Source organism: Seriola lalandi, unplaced genomic scaffold (genome assembly GCF_002814215.2).
Source record: "Seriola lalandi dorsalis isolate HSWRI2012SDOR001 ecotype SW California unplaced genomic scaffold, Sedor1 jcf7180002054302, whole genome shotgun sequence".
Lineage (NCBI taxonomy): Eukaryota > Metazoa > Chordata > Actinopteri > Carangiformes > Carangidae > Seriola > Seriola lalandi.
This window is the reverse complement of record NW_019524855.1, coordinates 79298-94727: the sequence shown is the minus strand read 5'-3', so window position 1 is coordinate 94727 and position 15430 is coordinate 79298. Positions and strand designations below refer to the sequence as shown.

Genomic DNA, 15430 nt, shown 5'->3' with positions numbered 1-15430 from the left:
AACACAAGTGCTGGTTGAGTTTCAGGATTATTCATAGAGGCACACAGGTGAGCCAAATGAGTTATAATCCAAAAAGTTTGAAGATGAAAGAGGATGCAGTTGCCAGTTTAAGGGGGTGTAACAGCAAAGTAATATAACCAGTAGTGTAACAAATTGCCTGTCTAGGGAACTGTATAAGAACTGTAATAACATTTCTTTTAAGACGAGTTATGAGAAATGAGCAACTGGTTACTTTTTTGGATTCTAACTCCTTCTCCTTCCCATATAACTCACTCTGAGCATGGTCTCCATTAATATACTTGTCATAATCCAAATCTCCTATCCAGTCACAACTGGAACTCATTTCAGAGTGTGAAAGCTTCACTCTGAGGTTTAACAAACAGACGTAAGCCTCTGCTAACATAAAACCAGCTGGCCTTAAAACATATGCATTCCTCCATCTGTGAATTAGAGTATATAAATACACAGAGATGATACTTCTCAGACTGGAACTGGGATCGCTACTTGGACGCCATTGGTTATATTAAACATATACTCAGCACAGGTTTGATTTTTCCACAGCATCAAGGGGAAACCCCGCTCATGTATTTACATTAGAAAATTATTTATTTATTGAACCTGCAGCTCACTCAAAATGTGTACACTCGACTAAGTAAACAGTCATTAATACTAGACTGCACTGATTGGATTTGAACCTGTTCTTCTATTTGAGTAAACTGAAGTAATTTGCTGTATTTGACACTGAGTACAAGTACATTATTTTTACTGACTTGTCCAATCTTTATTTAATCCCCCTTCATCTTTTCTGGTGCTGTAGCTTTGATAGGCTTGCTACAACTGCAGTTTAATAATATGCATTATTTATGCAAAGGCATTATCTTTTAGAGTGAAACTCATACTTAATGGGCTGCATTGTTAATGCTAAAACATCAGCTTTTATAGATGAGTGCACATTGTTAATTGTTGATCAGATGGCATCTGGTGCCCAAGTGAGAGTAGGAATGTGTCAAAGTCCCAGATGGCGCCTCTACTGGCCAGCTGCTCTGCTGTGTTTGAGCTGTGATTGGTTGCGTGTCACTGTCTCAAGGACCTGAGGGAGCTTTTGAGGTCCACAGGGGTTCAGTGATGCTTTTCCTCATCATGCTATGCACACCCTCCCAGTGTGGATTCTTTCTTCGGAACAACACCGTACACACAACCTCAGTATGCCTGTGTGTGTGTGTGTGTGTGTGTGTGTGCGTGCTATGTAACTCTGTGTGCTTATGCAAAGCTAAAGATCCCTATAGACACATGAGCCTGTCTGCCTCTTTCCTCTCCTCGCCTTTCCAACCCTCCCGCTCCATTTCTATCCACCGCTCTCTGCCTTGTTTCACGGCGGTCAGGCCACACACACTGGCAATCTGCGGTTATGCTCTGGAAGTGTTATTTGCACAGATAAAAGTGCGTAATGAATAAGCCTTTGCCCTGACTGTTCCACTGTGCCAAGGATGACAGTGTGTACTTTGACAGGACGACATATGAGCTTGAAAGAAAAACACTCATGGTCCATGTGTTTCGTGTCTATTTATTAAGATTTATTGTTAAAGTAGGTCTGTGGTTTGGAGACGGACATTAGGTATACACAAAGGTATTTTGGCCATTGAGCTGAATGTGGTGTTTTTATAATGAGTTGTTCTAAGAAGCAGTTGAAACAATAATGACACCGTATTTAATCCGTCTCTCTCAGGGGCAGAAAACAGAAGCGGAGAGGTACTTCCTCAAGGCCATCCAGCTCGATCCCACAAAAGGCAACTGTTACATGCATTACGGTAAGTGTCGATTTTTATTTTCTTGTTTAACTTTCAATTTGACATATCCTGACTTCATTCTTAAGGCCGCAAGTATTTAATTTGGCAATTCAACACAGACGTGTGCGCACAAAGGCAGGAACTTCCACACCTCGCCAGGTCGTTCGGACAACAGTGTTGGCTGACCCTTTTGCCGTCTCTCCCTCTGATCAGCCGTGGTGTCGGTCTGTACGTGGTTAGTGGGGGATCACAAGAAGAGAGGATGATTTCCTCAGATTGTTCTCTTTGATTTGATGGAAAAACAGAACGTGACAATTTCAGCATCCATTCTTGTCTTACATGATTTCTAGGACTCACGCACGACTTGAAGTTTCAGTGGTAACTCTTCGATTAAATGACTGTCTTAGTAAGAGTGAGTTTGAAAAAGGCTGACAAGTTAATAACTTCCCTCCTTTAAATGCTTTTAAAACCTCAGTCTGAAACTGCATTTTATGATGAACTGACGTGTCGCTCTCCCTGCACCAGCTCACATGTGGCATTTAAAGCAATCAATACACCGTGGTTAATGGTGGATTATCATACTGTACTGTCTAAGTTGTCGCCTTTTAAAGGTTAAGGAATGAGTTAATGATCAGATGAACAGTGCTGAGTGTTGCTGCACAGAAGAAAAGAAAGTTCTGAAAAAAAATGTAAGATAATAATAAATAATTCTGGGCTATATCGGGTTAACCTATTGGTTTTCTATCATGCTTTCATACTGTGATTGTGAAACAAGTATTAAATTGCATTCTGCGGGGTATTAAAAAGGCCTTAAAAAATCTCAGATTTAATTTAATTTCTTACATTTGATTTTGTGGCCCTGCAGAAACCCTGGGCTAAGGTCCGTGTTCAAGCTAGACCCTCCAATATTCCCCTAAAAGTCATACTGCCGCATGATGAACAGGAATCACAATATCACAGACCTTACACACACACATCACCTTTGAGAAATTTAGGTTTAAATATAGCAGGGCACTCTTGGGCTCGGGCATTTATTGATGCAGGAACTGTCTTTCCTTTATTGCTTTGATTTGCTTTGATATCATAAACCCTCCATAGCTGCAGAGGTGTGTGTAACCCAGAGCTACTTTGCACTCAATCATGGTCTGAAGTCTCATTTTCAGTCCGTCTCTCACCTCAGGTCTAACAGCTTCAGTTTCATCCACAGTTATTAAGGAAAATATGCTTAGGTTCACTCAGTGGGTTAGCATCCTGGTACAGTAGTGGGGCTGACCAAAGTCAACAGGGTATTCATTCCTCTCTAAACCTGGCCCTTTGCAAGGGGTCCACCCCAGTTCATGGCCTTGTCAGGCTTCCATAATCCCATCTCATTATGTGGGCCCACGAACTTCCATGGCAAAAGCAGGAACACCCGTAATAAAACACAAAGCTCTGCAGGGAAACTTTTTCATCACCAAAGAAATAGATCAATCAAGGTCGACTAATCGGAACAAATGGGTCTGAGAGAAGGCCAAAGAGTGATGGTATGCTGCACTCATATCTAGTGTTTCAGCATATTATTTCAGGGGCAGACCAGGCTGTCCGTCCACCTGGGCCAAAGGCAACACTTCGAGGCTGAGTATCCCTCAGTGCCTCTGTGGGGATCCCTCAGTGTTTTAACCGTGCTGCTGTTCTCTCCTGCCGTGCCAGGTCAGTTTTTGTTGGAAGAGTCGCGGCTCCTGGAAGCGGCGGAGATGGCAGAGAAAGCTGCACGCCTCGACAGCGGGGAGTTTGATGTGGTCTTCAGCGCAGCCCACATGCTCAGGTGACTATTTGATTGGAATTCTTTTTTTTCTTTTTTTTCTTTTTTCTTTTTATGTTTGATGATTTCCATAGCCACAAATGCACTGTATGTACTTTATTCCGTGTAGATGAGATGTGTTGGCCACAGTCTTGCAAGGCTGAGTAGAGAGGAGGTTGTGTATGAGAGGGAGGTCTACTGTCTGCACGGTTTATCCAGGGGCTTACACTTCTCCTCAGCCAGTGTGATTTACTTGGCTGTACTTTGTAATCCTCTTCTCTCGCTGCAGTGCCAGCCTGAGAGCTGCTGGTTTGTCTTAGCGTGCTGTGCAGCTATGTATCTTCATATGCTCTCTCTCTCTCTCTCTCTCTCTCTCTCCCTCTCTGTGTGTCTCTCTCCACACCTCTCTCCCACTCCGTCTCACTATTCCTCTGCTGTCGCTGGCTCCTACTTGAAAGACGGCTTCCAAATCAGCGCAGGGTTCAGCTGATGAGCCTGAGCAGCAAAGCTTTAGCAGCCCACAAGCTGTTGTGATTCTGAACACAAGCCACGAATGGAAATGTGTAAATACAGCCATGTGCCAACTTACAGCACACTCCACCGCTGACTGAATAAACCTACAAAATTATATTAGCCAGTATAGAGATTTCCTTGTTTAAACTCATCGTGGCTAGCTCGGGGCTTTTGGGTTAGAATTGCTGCAGCCCTCTGAAGGGAAATACTTATCTTGAATCACCGGTTTGATAAAGCTGGCCGTGCTGTTCCCCAAAGTACAGCTTTGCTGCGCAGCTCTATGTGAGATTCTTACCCAGCTGCTTTATGCATAGCTCTTCCCCCCACCAGTCCTATCATGCAGGATCTTCATCTCCAGCAGCTTTCAGTATTGACAGCCTCTTCCAGGGTGCAGACCCCTGGCAGCTAAAGTGGGCTTCAAGCGGTGTTGAGGGCTGAACTTTTCCTCCACTTGCTTGGAATGGGGTCCCCCACTCCTCCACAGCTCATGTTCTTTATGTTGTTTGTCTTGGACGCAGACATGGAAAGGCCCTCGGTTGGTGGGGACACAAGTGAATCTACACAGGGGAAGGGAAGAGATTAAAAGGAGGGGCAGAAGCTCTCAGATGTGCAAATGTGTTTTATTGCTCTCCTGAGCCCTTTGGTTTTTGATCATTTTACTTCCAAACTAAGAATTTCCTTCTGCCTCCTTTTTTGAACAGTTTTGATGTTTTTTTTTTTAACCTAGCTCTGGTTTATAGTGGGAATATAGAACAGGAAAGGCATGGTAAGGCCTGTGGGGATGTGTTCGTTTTCCTCATTTCATGTGAAAATTACACTGTGACATCATATAGTCACATACAATCTGAAACTCAAAAGGACACACACAGGCAGTATATGCACCCACAGTTGACCTCATAGTTTCCCACACAAACCACATGTCTTATATGATAATATAATACACCATATCTGAAAGATTACTTTGCACATTAGCATGACATGATGTTAGGTTTGCCAATTTGTGCATATTTGACTTTCCCCGTTCCCAAAAAGTGTATAAATTGGTTTGACTCGATAACCTTATAATGGTAATAAAAAAGAATGAATGGTAGTAAGTTACATTAGGCTTACTGAGCATACAGTATTGCCCTCAGGGAAGAGGTCTGTGTTCAGTGTTCAGTGTTGCATTCGAACACCGAGGATCTTACTCTAAAAAAATGTGATTCTGTCCTCGAGACAGATGGGACGGCTGCAGTTTAAGCACAAATATCAGGCTGATGTTGAAAATGCAATTTGTTCATTCAATCATTAGCATCCAGCGGCGTCATGCTTATAAGCAGCACTGTCAGCTGTTGTGATTTGTGCATGTCTGGGGTTAATAAAGCATCGCTAGACAACAAGATGTCAGGGTAAAAAAGATCAGTGGTTGAGTTGCTGATTTGAAATATGGTCAAGAATTTTTCCCTCCGGGGGATTTTCTTTTTTTTTTTTCATTCACTCCTCTTCTGTTTTCCCATCACTCTCTTTCCCTTCATTCCTGCGCTCTTGTAGTCTCACACTGACTCTTCCTCGGGTTTAAACCCAGGCAGCGGTTTACATACTTGGCCTCCATTGTCTTCTGCGCTCTCACAACCCACAGTCAGACAAGCCGAGGAGGCTGTGCTGCTGCTTTGGTCGTGGCGTGGCAGCTCTCCAGTTCTCCTCTGATAATGTGTTTATAAATGTGATAATGATATTATAGAATTAGATTGGTGCAATTTTTTTCTCAGAGGATCGTACTTTCTAAATATTATGCTGGCAAACAAACATATGGTTGTGGTTGGACATGAAACCCACATTTATAATCTCAGGACAAATTCGGCAACTCGAGTCGTTTTCTGGATCGCTGCTGGAATGTGAAATGTTTCTTTTTAACAGAGCTGGAAAAATTCATTTCTGCTAAAAGAAATAAACAGCAGTGGCATGTTTGTCTGTATATTTGACATATGCTGGTGGATAACATGTAGGATGGGATCAATATTATGTTTCTTAGTTATGTAGGTGGGTTTTACTATGTTGCAGCTAACTAAAAAACATAAATTCTCTACTCATGGAACAGTGAGGAATCAAGCATTTAGAACACATTAGACAGTGTCTTTCAAACCTAACATTTATATTGTGTGTGTACTTAGTCGTCTGACCGGGTAATCCTAAAATGAAAGCTCTGCCTTTTATCTGAGACCATATGGATGATGATCCCTTAACAAACTGCGACAGCCAAAATGAAACTGGTTCCAAAGGCCTCGCTTCCTTTGATCATTACAACTTAAGGGGCTCCACGGCCGGCCGTCACTGACTCTGACCTTGACTTCGTCAAAGTTTGTTTTCAATGAGACAATCGTTACCATCAGTGACAAGCATGCAGCTGTGGACCATAAAGGTGATTTCTGAGATATTAATAGCAGGAGAGGCCTTGTGACATAGGAGCCACAGTTTTGTGTATAACAGTAGTGGATTATGAGGTAAGATAAGAAGCGTAATATAGGACATTCCTGTCTTGACTGCAGGTTTTATGTCCTCAGGAATAAAGTATTCCTGGTACCAGGGAGTCATGCCGACAGGCCATCTGCTCAAAAAATCCTTTCTGTCGCAGTGTGGCATATACAGCATGTTTTGGTGCATCTGTGCCATCCCTTCTGCTCTCCTGCTTGTTATAATAGTATGATTAAATGGTTTTGTCCTTCCATACTGTTTTCACATCTCCAGAGTTGCAGTATTCAGTCCAGTAAGTCAACCCACAGTTTACCCCATCAGCTATGTACAAGTCTAGGGTGAATATTTCAGGTCAGCCTCGGTTTGTTGATGAGTTTTCTTCATGTCCCCAATAAGCCAAATGTCCCGACCCCAGGCCTCAATTAGAACAGAAAGTGCTTGCAGTGCACCGCTCAGCACAGATGTTATCGAGGGAGAGATGCTATCGAACGAGAAACCTACAGGCGACTGGATCAGCCTTCCTCATCCCTCATGCTGTTCCCTCCCGCTATTTTCTCAGTGACCCCTGAGCGCTAGTAAACACGCAGGGTTCAAGGCCTCATCCTAAGCCAGGAGCAATAAAGATGAATAATGATTGCCTCTCTCTGTTTTCCCTTTTGCAGACAAGCCAGCCTAAATGAGGCAGCCGAGAAGTACTACGGACAAGCAGCAAGCCTGAGACCCAATGTGAGTACAACCGCAGCTAGCTAATCACCGACATTACTGTTTACCCTGATGGGCACTGTGCAATCACAGTCTGGACGGCTTTTCCAATATTATTACTGCCCGCTCTGCCTTCTCACAACGGCCTTCATTGTCAGTGGATTTCAGATAAATAAGGGCAAGGTTTCGACTAAGCTCAGAGGTTTGTTTGTGCAGAATCCATCATCAACTTCAAAGGAGAGGCCCGGATAAGCAGATTGAAAAGAATAATGATAATAACACTCGGTCAGAGGACTTTGACATCTTGAAAATGAATGGGGTCGAGCCTTTGAGAGCTGTGACAGGAGGGGGTCGAGTTGTTGGAGTGAGGGCCGCAGAGGGAGCAAAATATGTTTGGCATGTGGTCACCTTGTTTGTTCCTGTGTCTTGATTAGAAGAAATCAGTTCAGGATTAATGATCAAAATATATCTGGACGACATTATACAGACAATACAGTTTGGTTCTGCGAGCACACAAACCCTGGTATGATATATACAAACAAAAAGACAAAACTTGAGTATAACAAAAGGATAAAATTTAAAAGTTCCACAGAAACCATGAAACTGAGCTCCTATCGCCTTTGTTGTTCTCAGTGTTGATGCAGTGTTCAGCTTTTGCCAGAGCTCTGTGTATTTTTAAAATCTGATTAAACCCAGATGGAAGGTAAGTAAAATCATTTTTCTCATTGCTCCAGTTCAAACCCATACATAAATAATGTAAGAGGACCACAGAGTTTTAGGTGAACTGTGGGAATGTTCCCATTAGTTCTATTTCATTAGTGGTACACACTCTTTTTTCATGCTGAGAGAACATCCGATCGCTACTCACTTGTTTCTCTATCTATAGAAGTTTGGAGTTAAAGAAAGATTTGGGAATCTTAAAGGAATAGTGTGAATTTTTTGAAATAACAAACAAAGCTAAGCTAATGGAAACATAGGAAGTTACAATAGCCCTCAAAAACAAGCTAACAAGCTAAGAAGGTGCTGCTCTCTTCTGCTGTCTGGTTCTTACTGTGCAGGGACATTTTCAACCATATCGCGCTGCCCCCCGATAGATATGTACTTCTATGAAATACATGCTGTAAATGTTTGTGTTTCCCACAGCTCTGTTTCCAAGGCCAGATCCGTGTAATTTTCACATGACCGTTTCTTGGCATCTGTAATTGTACAAACACACATTTGATGTCCACATCCAAACACAGAGGCAGTTTTTTTTTTTTTTTATACCCCTACTTGGTTACTTTTGCCTGGATGCCTTTTGGCGTTTGTATTACTTACAGCTGAGGCACAATTGTAATTTAGCATCTTCATCCATCTTCTTTACCATTATCCTTTGTTCTTTGCGATGCGACTTGACTTAAGCCATGTACCCTGTCCATCTTCATTTGTCATTTCATGCTTTACTGCGGCTTGACTCCTCACTCTCCAAAAGCACTGGTGGTTTATATTAAGCACACATGTCTGCTTGCTCCGAGTGAGAGAGGACAATTCCCTCCATTCAAGGGATTTAGTCCTTTAGTCCTACAATCCCCTCTATCTAGACGGGCTAAATCCTATCGGATGCTTGGTTTGCTTTGACTGCTCTCTGCACCCTATGACATCTGTCCTTTTGAGAGTTTCCCATTCTATGTAGATATTCTTTACTTAAATGCCATTCTGGAGTCATTATGGTCAGGTCATTCCCCAACCTAGCTTCACATTCAACTCTGGCAGTCTTAATAGCATATGTTGCTTTACGGCCCAGGCTAATATGCTCCACATCTGGCCATGCTTCTGCAAGCATACATGCCAGTTTTGGGAAGGGTAGGGAGGCAGAATGGTTACAGAGCAGCAGGAAATGAGGAAAAAATGAAGGCTTTGACAAAAGAACATTTTGCGGAGTGTTGCAAGTGTTGCAAGGGCAAGGAAGAATGCAGGAGAAGGGGAATAAATCACAAAAGTCCTAGCTTTATAAAGTAGGGGGATAAAGGCTCGGGTGAGGAAAGGTGGGAGCCTACAGGGGAGACGGGAGGAAGGAAACTAAACTTGGGAATTGATAAGTTCTGCATGGGTGGAGAGAGAGGTCTTTTGAACCTCGGTTGCAGCCGCACTGAGAGGAAAACCAGGAGTCACTTGATTTTTTACCCAGGACTCTTTGCTCAGCGCTTCATATGTTACGCCACTCATCAGTATCTATCCTGGAAGATCGCAGAAAGCTTGCAACAGAAGCATGTTAGCGTCGGCCTGTTTAGGTCAGCTCCTTCTGCAATTTTCCTGTTTGATTTGTTTCTCCAGCAACTGGACAAACTGGCCTTTGTTTTTGACTCTGGCTTCTCCTACGACCTGTGTCATTTCTAAAGGGAAAATTTTAAAACCATTGTCGTACCCTGTGAGATCACTGCATTACCACAGGCTAAAGAGAAATGATATAAGAAGCATAAATTGTCGCTGAAACATTCCTGTGTACATTTGCCAGCAACCAAATCAACAGACGCCAGGAATCTCGAGGAGCCAAGTGGGGAATTATTCGACCATTGTCATTCTCTCACTTGAATGTCTCCAAAGTCTGTATTGATTCTGAGCCATGTTACCTAATGAACTGACTGACCTCTTAGAAATACACTGAGGCTAAGGGATGATTGCACTTCACTTAACATTGAATCCTCAACAACTCCACAAAATGGCTTAAAGACTAATTTTCCAATATACACCTACACCACTTGTCACTTCCACATTGCAGACACAGTATTAATGTGTCACTTTCAACTATGTCTATATGTATAAACAGTTATATTTTGTCTGGTATTTTCTGGACTAGTTAAAATCCCTAACTTGCAAATTGATCCCCCAGCGTTATTTTGTGGTTTGACCCTCAAATGGCGAGGTCAAACTGAGGGTAATTTATAGCACAAACAGCCTCAAAATTACCCCGACCATTAAAGTCAAGAACTCCTGTGACTAATAACTGAAACACTGAGGGAAAATGTTTTTCTAGGGGATAAATGTAATTGTACAATATTAAGCAAGTGGTATCTAGTAATTTAAAGCGAAGCATTTGGAGCCATGGAGCAACAGGAGTAGTGTTGGTCATGCCAGTCGCCTTTACTTTGGCCAAAGCCTCTGCAGCATGTTATATATGTGTTGAGGTAAGAAGTGGCTCCTCTCTAAGGGACAATAGGATTATCCCAGAGTCTGTGTTCCCATTGAAATTCTCATGCATGGAGCATCACTCATCCAAGCTTGACACTGGAAAAACAGAGAGATGTTTTGAGAGTTGAGAGTGAGACAAGGGTCGAACAGTCAAGCAAAGTTTCACGCAAACTACAGTCTGGACGAGAAGGTGCATGGATGACTATGCCTTGAATATGCAAAGTATAAACTTCAGACTCACTTTAATAAAAACAAGTGTTTTGGTTCAAATAGAGTTTGTTAGGTGTTTACTTATTGTAAATATAAATCCATTAACTGAATTGGATCAAACTTTTACACAAAGAGCTTTTCATAAGCGTTTCATGTTTTTAGTATGCTCTTACATTTTTTGCAGAATTGCTGTTGATGTGAATGGTTCACATTTCCACGCATTTTCACATGACATTCCACAGATTTCTTATAACATTTATAGAAAAACACTTTTTCTCTCATGCAAAGCGTGTTGCTCTGAGAATTACTCTTGATTACTTAATAGGCCATGAGAATGAAACTGAGCCTCGAGGTAGAGCACATCAGTAGATGCCACAATCGTGTGCCATTCCATGTGACAATGATGTATGAGGCGATAATTATAGGAAAAAGTCGCAGCCACTGCAGCGTAAGCACATGATTGGCCATTTTTACTAACACTGTTTTATTTGAGCATTCCTTGTTTCCAAGGAATTAACGATTACAGAAATTACAATAGTCTGAAGCAGTAAAACAGTAGCTTCTTGACAGGATTAGACATCTTTTCCACACTTCAGACTAAAATAGAGATCAGATGTGGACCCTCCCTTACGGTGATTGCACACCAGACACTTACTCCTCATGACTCACCCACCCGCTGCTGCTGCCGCTGCTGATTTTACCCCTTGGTACCAGCAGGAATATACAGTATATTCAGCTAGATCCACTTAAGAGTGGTGGTTGCTCACTCTGACATGTGTGGCCACAGACAAGACACAGGGACACGCAAAGCGGCGTGGTTACCAAGCTCCAAACACTTCGCCGCAGCCTGGGTGATCTGACAGACAGGAACCAATTGCGTGCTGTATAGCCTCATATGATCACCAAATGTGCTATTACCACACTTTTTTTATTTCAAAGGACAATATAACTATTTTCATTTATTTACTTCATTTATTCATCCACTCTGACGTTTTTCCATGTTTTTGTGAAAAGATTTGCATTCAAAAGTGTTTTAATCTGTTCAATGTCCAGACAACAATTTATTGCATGTGATTCATTGATATAAAACATTTCTGGTCAAATTCCATTTCTGTTGAATTATTCATACCCCCCTAAGTGTGAATCGAAAGACTTGATTTGCATTATTCATCTCATCCATTCATGGCCCCTGATTTGAATTTTTCAATGAATAATTTCTTTAGTTTAAACAGAGCGTTTGCAGTGAGTAAATTACTGTTGTTGTGTGTGTATCAGGTCACTCTTTCTATTTCTCAGGAAGCTTTGTTAACGCCCACTGTTGTATACCTAATTCTCAATAACAGTGTAGAACCCTGCATTGCTATTATTGAAGAGAACAGACAGTGCAACTTTGGAACAAAACTTGAAGCTCGCCTGAGGCGCATTCAGCGTGAAACTGATCTCGCCCCAAAAATGACTAAAATCTCTCTTCTGGTTTCAGTATCCTGCAGCGTTGATGAACCTGGGGGCCATTCTCCACCTCAACGGGAAGCTGCAAGAAGCTGAAGCCAATTACCTCCGAGCACTTCAACTGAAACCTGATGACACCATCACCCAGTCCAACTTGCGTAAGCTGTGGAACATCATGGAGAAACAGGGCCTGAGGACCACGAGCCCCTGAGCTCCTCCTGCCCGCCTACAGTACCTGCCATCTGTACGCCAGACCTGGAGGAAAGGACGGCCCACGCGTTGCTTATTCACTCTTCTCTTCCAGAAGGGATGGAAGAGACTCAGGGAGGATGTTTGCTCTGAGAGGCCATGACTGTGCCGCACAGCCCTCCTAATGACTCCTGAGCTCTGCATACACCTCAGGCCAGCAGCTTTCCTCAGAAGCATTGCTCACAGTTTGGCTGGTGCTGCACAGTATTTGGACTCTTTAGAACTTTCCTCAAAATTAGTGCTCTCACAGGAACCCTTTTTTTTTTTTTTTTTCTTTTTTTACTTTTATAACTACAGCACTTGAACTTGAGGTGAGACCAGGTACATCCTCCAACATTTGTGATGAATTAAGTTTCTCAAATACGCAATTGTAGTTCATAAGGGTGAAATTTATCCTCGAGCTGTGCAAGATAAAATATAATGGAGAGAGAAGGATCTCAGAGCACTGCACTGAGGGTATTTTCCATCAACATTTACTGAAGTCCTTGGTTTTATTAGATGTTGCATCTTGATAATGAAGAAAATAAGATTATATGAAGAAATGGATACCATCCAAAATCTCCAAATTAATGTAAATCAAGTTTATATCAGTAAGATCTCAAGTCTGTGTATTTTCCTCAGTGGGTTTGTTTTGCTCATGAGATTACACACGCTTCGTTATGAAGGTATGAAAATTAGCAGCATTATTGTAACCCATTTGGAGCAGATGCCCTGACATTTTGTACAAACTCGAAAAAGGGAATTGAATTTGTCAGTCATTACAGGACAACAATAGCCTCTGAAAGCTCCACACAGGCTGGATTTCACCAAATGCAGCATGATTTGGCTGAAAAAAGGAAGTGGGACTTTCACATTGTTATGCCTTATAATAAAAGGTGTGAGTGTTCTTTTAGCAGTGTACAGTAGCATGCAGGTGGCATTTCTCCCACTACTGCTTCTTGTATTTCCCTGTTAAAAGTCGCCGTAGTAACTTGTTTGTTGACAACATTAAGAAGCTAAAAATGGAATTGTTATTAAGCTGTCTTCCCATGGAAGTCACAGACGACAAAGTGGCAGGTACGGTAGTTCTGGGTACGTCGTCTGCCCACACACCTGCCGCTTTTGCAAACGGAGCGTTTGTGTGTGGAGCTGAAACAGATTAAGGAGTTCTTCTAACCAAATACAAGAGCTATGCTGATGCACACCTTCTCATCACAGAGCAATGATGGGACATAGCACATCTGAAGGAAATGTTTTAACGCCTATGTTTGTGTCGGAATAAAACTAATTTCATTGTGTTTGTATAAATGAATCCTAATATATACCTACATTGTGTATATTATACAGAAAATCATGCAGCAAAAAAAGTAGCCAGACTTTAAAATGGAAGCTCAGATTACGGAGCAAGTTTGGCTTCATTACATGAAGTATTTTCCCATATTGTCAAACCTCTGTTGGCAGTCATAAGGTCTCATTTTGTATATATTCTGTGTAATTAACATCTGTTTGTTTGTTTGTTTGTTGTCGTCAGCATACAGTAAATGGCACCTTCCCAGAAGTAAAAGTATGTGCAGTATTTGTGATCATTTTGTTTGTTACTGGCCGCAAAACTCCTGAATTATCTGTGTCCTCAGTTTATTACATTGTAAGTTATTGCTTTGTGTTACCTTAGCAACGGAACCAGCTGGCACTGTGTTTTTATTACATGTAAAATGAAGGAAGTTAGCAGATATGTGGCCCATTATAGGTAAATACACAGTAACACGTGCGATGGAGGATAAAAGATTGAATATTTAAGTCACTTATTGCAGTCGTAATAGTGTCACCACTGTTCTGTTTTTGACTGTGATGGTCACTAGTGATATGTTGAGTAAAATAATCACAGGTCACATTCACTCCCCACGTCTCACAAACCCTATGTGCTTATTTCTCCTGTGTATATAAAGTGTTTATGAACAAACACTGATAATTGTTATTGCTTGAGTGAAGATGTTAAAAAAAGAAAAGAAAAAGCGATTCACTCTGTGTCTCTGCTCAGGGATCTCAAGTGGTGGGTTATTGCAGAAACTTGTTCACAGAGCGTTTACTAAATTAAAGATTTATTTTTGAAAGTTGTTGTATTTGTATAAATTATCAAGATTTGTAGCCTTTTTCTCCTTTTTGTAATATAAAAAAATGAACAATGTGCCAGAATAGACCTTTTTTCCCAATGTTGCTTTTTTTCCACAATAAATTTATGGTGTTCTGCTTTTGTTTTGCTTCCTGTGCAGCCATTTTTTTTTTAAATGCAGATTTCGGATCAATTTATGGGATGGATTTCATGTGGGTTTTTCACTCTCACCAACATTCAAAAACACACAGATCCTTCACACTGTAGCAATACCAGGTCTAAGTCAGATTTCCTTTATATCCATGTGGGACATCAGACTTAATGGGGTGGTCTTGCATGCTGTGGAACAGGTTTTACAGGGCATTTAAAGTCCCCCCCTGTAAATTTGCGAAATCGTGTCATAAAATCAACTGAAATGGATCTCCGCTGCTTTGATCTTTGGACAACAAAGACGACGTAAATACTCCCATATGGAAGGGGTAGCACAGTGTGTACATGTGGCTGGTGTGTTTCGATTCCAACCACCCCCACAATTCAGACCCCGCTGACAGGCAAAAGGCCCTTCCCTGAGAACGAAGCAGTCTGCCTTGTGATGTTTCTCACATGTCTACATGAGAGGTCTGCTCCCATGATCAGAACTCGCCATGGTGCCCAGCTTTCCTTATTGAACTGGAATGCACAGACGCTGCTTGCACTGTCCAGTCGAGTTTGAATCTTCTTCTAATAAAACAGGTGCACCTCACATCGACAAATAATGAAATAGGGAGACTTGCTGCTTTGTTGGGCTGTAGACTCACGCTACAAAGGCAATGTGCTTTAATTTTATGCTTTAAGCCTCAGTAGGCATTTGGGTTTCTTCCTATATGATGTTACATATACCGCTGACTTTGAAGTTATATGTCAGTGCATGTGGAAGTTGAAGCAGTAGCAGAGGAAACTGTTTTAGGAATCTAGGAATTTTTATGAGTGCAAACTATTTCACCGACACAGTCTTTTCCCCAATCGTCAAGGATTGTTAGCCATGTGAGCAGC

General features: G+C 41.8%; 1 protein-coding gene across 1 annotated transcript in view; it reads left to right on the top strand.

The window, feature by feature from the left end:
• Nucleotides 1-14541, top strand: part of LOC111655071 (protein O-mannosyl-transferase TMTC2-like) — an 89223-nt gene extending 74682 nt beyond the window's left edge. Inside the window, exons 9-12 of the mRNA XM_023406318.2 lie at nt 1727-1808; nt 3477-3591; nt 7194-7257; nt 12092-14541. Of these exons, the coding sequence (XP_023262086.1) occupies nt 1727-1808; nt 3477-3591; nt 7194-7257; nt 12092-12271 (441 nt within the window). The 3' untranslated portion in view covers nt 12272-14541. The remainder of the gene's footprint in view (nt 1-1726; nt 1809-3476; nt 3592-7193; nt 7258-12091) is intronic.
• The last annotated feature ends 889 nt before the right edge of the window (nt 14542-15430 follow it).